The sequence below is a fragment of the Leucopleurus acutus genome, assembly GCF_964270905.1.
Source record: "Leucopleurus acutus genome assembly, chromosome: 9".
Classification (NCBI taxonomy): domain Eukaryota; kingdom Metazoa; phylum Chordata; class Mammalia; order Artiodactyla; family Delphinidae; genus Leucopleurus; species Leucopleurus acutus.
Window position 1 is genome coordinate 12,352,083 of NC_139144.1, and position 12,321 is coordinate 12,364,403.

At 50.3% G+C, this 12,321-nt stretch overlaps 1 protein-coding gene across 3 annotated transcripts in view; it reads right to left on the reverse strand.

Annotated features, from left to right (window-relative positions):
- Positions 1–12,321, reverse strand: part of CCM2 (CCM2 scaffold protein) — a 59,296-nt gene that overhangs the window by 35,515 nt on the left and 11,460 nt on the right. The window contains exon 4 of one of the 3 annotated variants that reach the window (XM_082846942.1): positions 5,875–6,030. The exons of the other annotated variants lie outside the window; for them this stretch is intronic. Within the exon in view, the coding sequence (XP_082703068.1) occupies positions 5,875–5,973 (99 nt within the window). The 5' untranslated portion in view covers positions 5,974–6,030. The remainder of the gene's footprint in view (positions 1–5,874; positions 6,031–12,321) is intronic. 3 annotated transcript variants of the gene reach the window in all.

Below are 12,321 nucleotides of genomic sequence, written 5' to 3' on the forward strand. Positions count from 1 at the left end.
AAGGTGAGTAAACTCAGGAGCCGAGAAGGGGCATGAAGGGGGAGATTCCCTCAGAAGACAAAAATGCAGCATTGCTCTGAAGTGACCTCCCGGCTCCACTGGGTCACTTCACTGCAGGGTCTTGGAGAAGGCGGGGAGGTGTGGCCAGGACTGTGGCATCAACAGGAAACTCAGCTCAACAGCCGCAAGGCCCGCCTCTTCCCTCTCCCGCAGGAACGCAGCACGCGCTCTGCTGTCCCCTCCCTCCGCCGGGGCCTCGGGGGCTCAGGGCGCTGACCAGCACCTGGGTGACCTCACCCCGTGGTCAGTGTCTAGAGGGGCCTGGAGGCCAACCCTGCGATCAAAGTAAACCTGCAGAGGGAGAGCCAGGGACAGCGGGGAGAATAAAGTCAACCTCGCCTGCGGGCCCCAGGAAAAGGCCCAGGATTCCCTCCCTGCAGCTCTGTAAGAGCCCTCCAGGCCCTCCACGGGCACAGATGTTCAGAGAGTCAGGCATGGGCACTGGGCACCTGCACACAGAGGCCAAAGGTGACCGCTTCCAGTCACGCAAAGGAACGTAAAACCAGAGAACACAAGACGCCAATGTGCAGCCTCGGCAGGGAAACATCACCGAACACAGCAGCGAAACCCAAAGGTGGTGACCCACACCAGACGGAGAAGTCACCTTCCATTGTCTTGTCTGTGATTCTGCAGCTCGCCTGCCTGGGCAGGACCCAACGCCAGACAGCGGCCGGGACCTAGGGCAGGCCTAGCTCTGACCAACACTTACAAGAAACAAATGGCTATGTCACCAACCATGTACCAAAAGCTCTCGTTCCTGTCTCTCCTCTGCAAGGGGGAAATTCAGCCACATGCCATATCCCACCCAAAACAAGGCCTGTGGGGCGCCTCGGCAGCCTGTCAATCTCACAGATGGAGGATGGAGAGGGGCCTTGACTCCCCTACAAAGGCAGGTGAGGCCTCGGGGGTCTCCAGGAGGTCCTGCAGGGCCCGCCCCACACAGAACACGGCCTCAGCCAAGTGGACCCCAGCATTCTTCCTGCTCCTTCTACACCCGGAGCCCGGCTCTCCTCCTCTGCTCCTTGGCCTGCACTCCTTACCCCTGAGCACTTGGCCCTTGGATAGCTGCCTTCTACCCCACTGATCCACCGCAACTAACACTGGAGCGCCCCTCCTCGCACTGGATACCCACCGAGTTCCCACTGCCCATCCCAATGCAGCCCCTCAGCGCTTCGTGCTGCGTGGGGGGCTGGGGGAATGATGCTGATGTGAGGCCCTCAGGGCTGGGGAGGATCAAAGCTAGACGAGACTTGCGCTGTGTGCGGCTTCATTGACTTCTCTCTGCTCTTGTTTACATTTGAAATCGTCCATAAGATTTTGTTTTTAAAGGATGAGTACAGTTCCTGCCTACAACTGCTTACACTTAAGCTGAGACAAGATAAAAGCACAAAAGGTTAAGGGCGGCAAGATAACCAATCCCATCATCATAGGGAGAGCATCACCTCCACAGTCTCAGACGAACTACAGAGGAGCGAGGCGGCTGCGAGGGGGCTCCTCGGAGGAGCCGGAGACGGCTGATCGCAGCCCTCAGACAGCCCGCCCCCGGGGCCGCTCAGGCTTCTTTCTCCTCGATCCCACAGGAGTTGTCAGCCCCAGCACAAATTCCGCGAGTGGGGGAGAGGGTGAAGCACTTCAGGTGAAATCAGGGGCGGGCGGGGTCTGGACCAGGTGACCGTGATGTAGGGCTCACGTGGAAACGGTGGGACACCGTTTGTCACCCACAATTTGCCAGACCGATGGTAAAGTTTACACTGAAAGCAAGCGACACTGAGAGCTGAGTAATGTAAACATCACGTTTCACCAGCCTGACTGCGGGCAGGTCAGGCCAGGCCCTGAACCGTAACTGCCACTCTGGCTGGCATCCGAGGCGATCAGCGGCACACGCATGACTCTTCGATCCTGTTCTGCTTGACTGTTATCTGCACTGAGAGCCTCCTAGCTCCTGTGACGCGCAAGGCACTGCCCTAGGGCTGTGGAAGTACCGAGACACCCGGCACAATGTTACACAGACGACCTATATCCCAAAGTGGCCGCAGTAAACATCTGTCCCTACACCATTTCTACCTGGTAACCTCACCAAGTTCACTCTCCCAAATCATAACCAGCACGGGCACAGCCCACGGTTGATTCTGAGCCTGATGGCGCACGAGAACAGCTCAGCTCGACCTGTTTGCTGCTCTACCTCGCTACTCCTCTACACCGGGAAGCAACAGGAAACCAGTTCTGAGACGAGGGGTTTGCCAAGGTCAGCCTCTTACCAAATCGCCAGGTCCACAGGCCACATGCAAACCATGCTGTTATTTTAATGTTGAGGGACGGGTCATAAAGTCACAGTCCGCACACAGAATCAGTGTGTGGCAAGGACCCAGAGCCCGAGTCCTACAACCCTCCTTAAGGAGAGACCCTCTGCCAGCCCATACGCCTCATCTGTCTGGCCCCTGCAGGCCAAGGAAACCAGGACGCCCACTGCAGACGCCTCCTACTGCTCAAGGATCAGCTTACCCTACGCTGAGCCCCACTCCGTCTTCTGCTGCCTTTACCTCTTGGGAGCCAGCACCCTACAGGGGAGCAGTAATGTGTCTGATGCCTGTGCCAGCCAGCATCAGGAAGGCCCCGTGGGGGGATGAGACGGAATTCCCACCCTCAAGGTGGTCACTGTCAAGCCGGGGGAGATAAGCCCGAAGCAGAAGAACAGGGACTGAATCCATGATGAGAACTGCCAGCCAGGTGCCTCGAAGGTGTACTTTAGGGCCCAAATGCCCTGTTTTTAAAGGAGCTACCCTGGCAACGAGGCACGGCCCGTGAGGCCCCGTGAGGCCCCGTGACGAATAATGGCGCGTGCCCTCCACTGCTCACAGGCTGGCGGAGGCGAGGGGAGCCGCCCCGGAACCCAGGCTGCACACAAGGCCACTTGGCCAAGCATGAACTTGGCATGACTGATTTGGAATCAGACACAGCTTCCCTAACTCAGTCCTCAGTGCTGCATACCCCAGGCATCATGTGCTTTTTTTTTTTAACATCCCAAATACGTTCAACCAGTGGATAAGCCTCCCTAGAAAGTGGAATATTGAAACCATTATGTAAAGAAATGCACCCAGCAAACCTGCAGCTTTCCTCTGCCGCCTCACCCTGTTTCAGCACAGAACGGGGGCGGCTGCCCCACCCAAGGACAGCAGGTGTGTGACACAGGAGGTGCGCGCCCCGCTCCCGCTGCAGGAGCTGGAAAGTAGACACGGCTGGGAGCTGGGGGATGGCAGGCACAGTGGGGGCCCCTCAGCTTCTCCAGAAACACAGTGAACAAGAGGGCACCTCAGGATTTTGGAGCCTATGTTGCTTTTAAACATGAAAATGTAAAAGAAAGTTCTGCTTGAAAAAAATAAACTGAGAACAATTAAGAATATTCTGGGACTTCCCTGGTGGCGCAGCGGGGTTAAGAATATACCTGCCAATGCAGGGGACACGGGTTCGAGCCCTGGTCCAGGAAGATACCACATGCCGCAGAGCAACTAAGCCCGTGCGCCACAACTACTGAGCCTGTGCTCTAGAGCCCACGAGCCACAATTACTGAGCCCATGTGCCACAACTACTGAAGCCCATGCGCCTAGAGCCCGTGCTCCGCAGCAAGAGAAGCCACCACAGTGAGAAGCCTGCGCACCGCAAGAAGAGTAGCCCCCAGTCGCCACAACTAGAGAAAGCCCACGTGCAGCAACAAAAATAAATAAATTAATTTTAGAAAAAGAATATTCCGATGCACAGAATCAGGATTCCATTAAACGACTGTGGATTCTTTAATTCACTGGAATAGCCTCCAAATCAATACAGAGTTTTAAAAAGTGGTTTTAGCCCGTGTAATTGTTCATCCTTCACTCAACAGGTATTTTCACTGAGCGCCCATGTTCATCATCACTGAAATGATCTTGCCATCTCTGACCCCAAAAGACAAAAGGAACAATTTAGCCCCTGGAAGGAGCACAACGCCAAGCACGGGTTCTCTTCGTGAATGGAGCCCTGGCACCGAGTGCCACCCGGCGTCCATCTGTGCCCGAATCTCTCGTGAAGAAACGGGGGCCCTGAGTGTTGAAGGAACCAACCGAGGGTCCGAGGCACAGATCCAGGGAGGGGATGTGGGGCTTCAGTGGCCCTGTCAGGCATCTGCAGACTTCTCACATGGAACACACGCTGCTTCCTAGAACTGTGCAGAACTTCTGAACTGGCTCAGAAGTGATACCTAGATGCTTACAGTATTCTTACAATATATTTTCCATCTTATGCCTGAAACAACTTTTGAAGTTGGAAACCTCAAATGTAGCTCTTCAACACACACACACACACACACACACACACACACACACACAAACTCTGGCCCACTTAGCGCGTTCCTAGAGGAGGGACCAGGGGCCAGGCTGGCCTTGGGTATTGTTAGATTAAAGCCTGACTTAGCATCTCACTTCGGGTGACCAGGCTCCGAGTAACTGCATCTCCTGAACAAATTCTCAGAGGCTAACTTCTCCGTCAGACTGTCTGTTTATTAATTTATAGTATGAAATGCGTGTGCTGAAGGAACCAGCACAACTGCTCATGGGACAGTGGCCTCTACTTGCAGACCAAAGTGAATAGTAAGGTGACATACACCAAGTCACTCCATGTGCACAGTGCTCAGCCCAGCGCGTTCTAGGGAAAGCGTGTGGCAGTGAAGGAAGGAAACCCGCACTGGGCACCTCGAATGCCTCAGTACGGTGTTCACGCACCCTTACCTACTCCTTTAGTTAGTAACACAAAACCGCCCCAGAACAAAGGCTTCAAGTGCAATGCCCTGGGGTCCTTCAGTTCGGCATTCAGCAAACGTCTAATGGGCACTTGGCATGTGCCCGGCACTGGGGCTGCACCTCAAGGGACCCCCTTCCCTGCCCCAGGGCCCCTTCTGCTGAGGGAGAGAGAGGGGGACTGCTCAGCGGGGATCAGGCTCCGCAGGGCTGCGGGACAACACCAGGGAGAGACACCCAGGCCAGCGCGTGGGCCGGGCAGAGCCACTGTCCAACTGTCCAGCTGGGCAAGGCAGCGGCTACTCCCCAGATTCACCCCCGCCCAAGTGCATGAAGCACCCCGAAAAAACCTCTCCCATAAGCACCACTGTTTAAAACTGTATCTCAACGTTGCCTATCTTAACTCCAACTCCCTGTAAAGCAAGTCAACAGATTCACTATCTTTTTAAAAAGGAAGTTAAGCACTTAAGCACCTACCAACAGAAAAAGAGCCTTTCTTAGGTGCCGCAGAGGCCCAAATAAGGAGTACGACACAGCCCGTGCCCCAGGACCTCCTACAGACCTCGAGTTCCCTATCTCAGGACTAGGCATGAACCTGACCTCCCCCACTGCAGCCGTTTGCTCTGGTGACACACACTGCGCCTGACCGTCCACGCGGCGGCCGAGGCCACTCCTGCCGGGCACTCCTCCTCCCTCAGGCGTCACGGGTGAAATTCCAGGCGCGAGTCTGCACTGTGAATGTGCTCTTTCTTGACCTCTTCCCTAAATCATTTTCCAACTCAGATCTTGGGTCCTAACTGACTACACATCTACATGAACGTCACTCTTCCTCAGCAGACCTGACATCCACAGTCTCTTACTCCTTAAGTGAAGATGGACGCACCCAACAACCTACAACCAGCTCACCTTGCTCACTTCGCTCGCCACTGGGGCTGCCAGTTCTCAGACCCGGAAGTCAGCAGGAACCCTCCACCCCACCTTCCCAAAGTAAAGGCCACAAGACCCAAATAATCATTCTATACGGCTCTTTCCACGCTGGGTTTGCACCTACCTCGTTCTCCATGGAACACCCCGCTGGAAAGTCTGTGTGAGGAGGAATTTCTCTGGAGGAATTCTGGTTCCTCCCCCTCTGCCGATAGTTACTGTGCATTCTCCTCTGTTCACTTCTGAGCTTGTTGAAAAATATGGTCAGATGTTAGCCCTCCCTCTGAAAAAAACATGTGAATGAACAGGAAGACCAGAAACCACAGCTTCCTTCTGCAAACCCCACTGAAGCTGTTTACAGTTTTTTAAAAAAGTTTGAGGCAGGCAACACCCTAAAACTGCTGGCAAAATCCAAACAGGCTGCATGCACGAAAAGACATAAAGTAAACCCACACATCTTCATACTAAACCAGCACGTCTTCTACCTAAACCTCCACATCTCCTTACTGAACCAGCCCCTCTTCTAATTAAGCTTGCACATCTCCTTACTGAACCAGCACATCTTCTAACTAAAACAGCACACCTCTTTACTGAACCAGCACATCTTCTAATTAAACCAACACGTCTTCTTACTAAACCAGCCCATCTTCTTACCAAGTCAGCAGATCTTCTTAGCAAACCAGCCCATCTTCTTATTGAACCAGCCCATCTTCTAATTAAATCAGCACATCTTCTTACTAAACCAGCCCATATTCTTACTAAGCCAGCCCATCTTCTTACTAAACCAGCCCACCTTCTTACCAAATCAGCAGATCTTCTTACTAAACCAGCCCATCTTCTTACTAAACCAGTGCATCTTCTTACCAAACCAGCCCATCTTCTTACTAAACCAGTGCACAGACTTATTAAACCAGTGCATCTTCTTACTAAACCAGCGCATCTTCTTACTAAACCAGTGCACAGACTTATTAAACCAGTGCATCTTCTTACTAAACCAGCCCATCCTCTTACTAAACCAGCGCATCTTCCTTACTACCTCTAACACGCAGAGTCCACGGGTGGCCTCCCTACATTTCTAGCCTATACCGTGTAGTCAGTTGAAGGACATTATTTTGCAAGTCCGACCATTCTGCAAATCCAAACGACAAAGTTAAAAAGAGTAAGCAAGGAAGCTGAGAGCACTGCTGGGGCTCCCCCTCCTGACGTGCGTTGTCACCTATGTGGTGGGACCCGCCGACCTGGCTGTTTCTGGCCGGCTGTTGCCTGCTTCAGGGCACTGTAGTCCAGGGGGCCTGTGCAGAGCACACCTTCTCCATGACCGTCAGCCTACAAAAGCCTCTACCTGCCTCCAGGACTCTTGCGTTTGAGATGCAACTCTGAAACTAAAGAGTACGTCCTTGAGCAAGCTCACTTTAACTCCTTCAGGGTCAAATCTGATCCTGAAAAGGAGAAGTTGGGTTTGTTGATGCTGAAGACCCTTACACTCTCTAGATGTTCCAGAAGGGCTGCAAATAGGAGAGGCTACTTAATTAACTGCTCTGGTTAATTAGCGTGATGATTTAGAGTGACCATATTCACAGCTCAAAACATGACAGATATAATACAATTTTACTGACATTAGATTTATTAATATTAGATTAAAATTAGATTTGATTTGATCAAAGTGCTAATTTTCAACAGTTTTCTGCCCATAAAAATGGCTATTTCATATGGTTCAATTTAAACTGTAACAAAGTTTAGTATTTCCTGATTCTGAAAAGACTGGTTCAGAACAATAATTTCATGCCTCAGTTACCACTACACATGCCGCAGATGTAGAAAGCACAGTAAACCGGGTAAGGAGTACTGCACTAGATTTGTTTGAATAAACATCTGGTATTGACTGGACTATATCCCTTTATCTCTTTAGACACACAGGGCACCATGGGTACTGTCTGGACTCCGCTTTCTCCTTCTTTCTAAAAGATGCCCCTGCAGAGCAGAAACAGGTAGCCCTGAGGGAAAGGGAACCAGGAGTGAGATTCAGAGACCTCAGGAGGTGGAGCAGCCCCCAGGACGTAACTTGGTGACTGTGGGGCCTGAGTCCACTGCCTTCTCCCCATGAGGTCCCCCTGCATGCGACACACAGCCCACCCTTCCAAAGTCCCGGAGCTGCCCCTCCCGGGGAAACACAGGAAACTAAAGGAAGCCCACCAGCTGCACATACAAGCCAACCTGTCCTGCTTTCACAGATACAGTGATCACCAGGGTCAGCATGGAAGAGAAAGGGCAGGGAGCACAGGGGGCAAAGGACAGACTGGATTGGGGCTTAAATTCTAGAGGGTTTAGAGGCATTTGAGGAGAACAGCATCCATTAAACACAGCCAGGAGAGAGAGACAGAGACAGACAGAGCAAACAAGAAAGGTAGCTTAGAAATTACATACATGATCGCTGAATAATAAAACGGGTGTAACTGAAAGCCCAATTAGTGACCCGGAATATGGTGGCACTGTTACAAACGAACGTTCCAATCATCTTGATGATCGACAGCACTAACTCTGAACCCCAATTAAGCAAAACGTTAGCCCCCCGCAAAAGAATTCCATTCCTATTAGGATTGAGTCACAAAAAAACTGTACTCAGTGATTATCATACTTTGAATTTCACTAATGAAAATGTGGAAATTTGCTTTCTCTCTTCTGATGTGATAACTACTTAAAACCCTCAATGTTACCTCTTGGCCCATAAAGCCTAAAATATTTACTATCTGGTCCTTTACATGAAAAGCTTGCCAACTCTATCCTAGAACATAAAGCGAAAGATGAAAAATAAGAAAATATTGGGACTTCCCTGGTGGTGCAGTGGTTAAGAATCCGCCTGCCAATGCAGGGGACACGGGTTCCAGCCCTGATCCGGGAAGATCCCACATGCTGCGGAGCAACTAAGCCCGTGCGCCACGACTACTGAGCCTGCGCTCTAGAGCCCGCGAGCCACAACTACTGAGCTCATGTGCCACAACTACTGAAGCCCACCGCCTAGAGCCCATGCTCTGCAACAAGAGAGGCCACCGCAACAAGAAGCCCGTGCACCGCAACGAAAAGTAGCCCCTGCTCGCCACAACTAGACAAAGCCCACGTGCAGCAACAAAGACCCCATGCAGCCCAAAATAAATAAATTTATAAAAAAATTTAAAAATTAAAAAACAGCCACAGTAGCATTATTTTGCTTTAAAACTTGACAGGAATTTTTTTAAATCTTCAACTACCCAATTGGTGTTCAAATTTTTCACCAACAGACTCACATTTTTTTTTTAACAGTTTGTTCGAATCAAGATGCAAAATAGGTCCATCAATAGACTGCCCTGAGCCGACACAATTCTTAAGTCTCTTGATGCATTTGTTAAATAGCCAGGGCAGGTCGTCCTGTAGAATATCCCACTTTCTGGCTCCTGCAGGCTGTATCTCTGTCAGAACTTTGAAGATGCTTCTCAGCCCCTGTATTTCTTGTAGACCGGTGGTTAGATCGTGAGGCTTTATTTCACTCAAGTGAGATGTTTTTTCAAGAACGCTTCCATCAGAGGGCACGTAATATTGGGCAGTGACCTGCCACTGATGGCTATGGCCTGGCCCCTTTGTCTCATAGTTGGATATTTTTCAACAGTCTGGTTCCACAATCCCTTCATCATTTATTAGTGGAAACATTTACATAAAGAGCCCTTTTCCCTCCTCGACTACTTGGTCACCCTGAGGTACAGATCCTTCAGAAAAGTCAAGTTAAATGCATCATCCTTTCTCTTCAGCAATGCTGCTTCCTTGGAATCGCTGGAGCTAAACAATCCATTAGTCATCATCTTATGGACGATCCAATTGTCCCGCCCCGGCCAGCGGCGGCCTCTTCGAAGTGGACCCTGGCAGCTGCTGAGGGCTCCTCAGACCTAGAAGTGGCCACTGCTGCTTCTAGAGGAAAGTGCTGTTTCAGGCCCACTACCACTCACCGAGGGTGTTCACTGCGCCTGGGACTTGGCACCAGAGAGAGTGAGGAAATAAGCACCTTGTGTTTAAGAGAAAAACCTCATGAATTCACAGTATTTCCAACCCAAAGTAGGATTACAGGGTTATTGATCACATTCTTTGGTATTATCTGCACCCACCCACTCCCCCTATGGTGAAAGCCAGTGTGTAATGTTGTTAATGTAACTATAGTTCCACTTTATCCTAAAACATATGGAACAGTGGCAATAATACCAGTATTATTACTAATAAAATGATTACTGAAAACAATTTGCTTAAAGTTTTTTCGTTGCTTTTCTTGTCCTTGGTGTATGTCCCACTGTCAGCCTGCTGTCGAATTTCTATGATTTAATTACTTGAAATAACTCTTTTCTGTGGGGTTATGTCTTTTGTTTGTTTTTGCCATTTTTACTAATACTTTGCTTTTGATTTTTTTAAGTAATTTTTTTTTTAATGTTTGGATTCAATTGTAATCCTTTAAGTTGTTACATGGTCCAAACTCACAAGGCCCACGCTGAGAGGTCAGCCCCTCCCCTCCAGATAATCATCGAAGATAGGGCTCCACGCTGCACCCTCCCACCCCGGCCCGCTGTGAGGCTGCAGCATGGTTTAGCGAGCCTGCACCCCAGGGGTGGAATGAGGCCAAAATGAACAGCCTGGTGCGCAAACTGCCTCGTGTTTTTGCCCATGTTTCCTTGGGGGAGGTTTCCGAAGTGGGATGCTGGGTCAGTCGCGGCCCCAGAGTTCAGCCAGACATAGCCCCTTATGCCCTGTCAGGAGCTTTGCTGGCCAGTTCCTCATGCCTGACCAAGCAGGGATGTCTGCTGGCCTGAAAGGTGAGAAAAGGTAACTCAGTGTGCTCTTAATTTGCATGTCTCTTATTATGCAAGAGTCTGAGTTGCCTTTTCACACATTTAAAAGCCATTTGAGTTTCTTTTTCAGTGAACTGTCTGTTCCCATCTCTTGACTTGTTTTTTCCTCTCAGGTCCTCAGCCTTTGTTGTCTCTATTTTTAGAAGCACCTTAGATGTGGGATATTTGCTTTTTGTTTTATAAGTTGTAAATATTTTTTCTCGATTTGTTGTCTTTTTACTTTGCTTATGTTTATGTTATCAGATCTGGTCTTTCCCCTCCTTGCTCTGAATTTTGAATAATAGTTAAGAAAACTTTCCTCGGGAATTCCCTGGCGGTCCAGTGGTTAAAAACTCCACGCTTTCACTGCTGAGGGCCCAGGTTTGATCCCCAGTCAGGAAACTAAGATCCCACGAGCCACACGATACAGCCAAAAAAAAGTTTCCTCATCTCCCAGATCACTGAAGAATTCACCCATGTTTTTGCCTAGTACCTCTATGGCTTAATTATTTTTGCTTTCATTTAAATCTCTGAACCACCTGTTGTTCACCCTTGTGTACACTAGGAAGGATGGATCTGATCTCATCCTTTTCCACACGTTTGTCCAGTTACCCCAATATCACCCATTACTCAGTTGTCCCCACTGCTATGAAACACCATTTTACTGGGCACTCAAGTTTCCCCAAGGAGGGGGGTCTGTTTCTGTATTTTCTCCTCTGTTCCTGCAGCTTATCCCAGGACAACCCCACAGCTTCAATCGGGGGCGAGACAGCACAACCCAATCTGGGGTTGTTCCCTCATTTTTCTTCTTCAGAGATTGTTCTTGCTTGTGCGTAACAAAAAATGAGCTTTAAGTCAAGCGGTCTCATTCCATTAACAAGCCCCATGGTATTGTTATTGCGATCATGTTAAAAATTAATTCAGGGAGAGCAGACACAGTCACGATGCCACTATCCCACTCGAACATAGGTGTCTTCCACTTCTTCAAGTCCATGTTTGTGTGTTTCAGGAGATTTTCTTATAGAGATTTTGGATGCTTCTGTTCATTTTAACCCTAAAGTATGTACTTGTAATCATAAACAGATCTTCTATTATACGCTGGCGTTCCAACAGGACGAAGGGAAAAGCCAAGCTGGCTGTCGGGGCTGTAGAGCAACAGGACGGGAGGAGACAGCAACGGATACAAGAGCCCAGCCTGGGGTGCGGGAACTGGGGGGCTGGGGTACGTGGGGAGGAGGGCGAGGACCCCCAGGCCCCACATATTCCTGTGTTGTTGACTTGAACACTGACTGTGGTTTCTGCATTTGAGCTGCACTAGCTGTTTTCATCGGCCCGTGTAACTGGGAGAGAAGCTACGAGGCACTGATGGGAGGGCCTGGAGGCTGGTGTAGGTGACCCTGCATGGCAAGCCTTGACAAATGCACGGCAAGAGTTGCCGTGACGCACTACTGAACGGATGTCTGGGCCCGAGGTTCCACCCAGTCAGCGTAATAGAAGCCACTGGTGCACGGAGCCCTCAAACAGCAGGGCCACTGTCCCCATGCCACCTGGCATGGCAACCAGGCCTGAATGTGTTGCTGCCACTGATGGCTCCCGATGTGCCACCTCAGACACCACCAGTGCCCTCTGAAAGAACGCTGTGTCGTCTGGCAAGAAAACAGGTCAGTCTGCCTACACCTGGCAAAGTGAACAGCTGACCTTTACTGCCTGAACCCTCCATCGGCTGCCCGGCC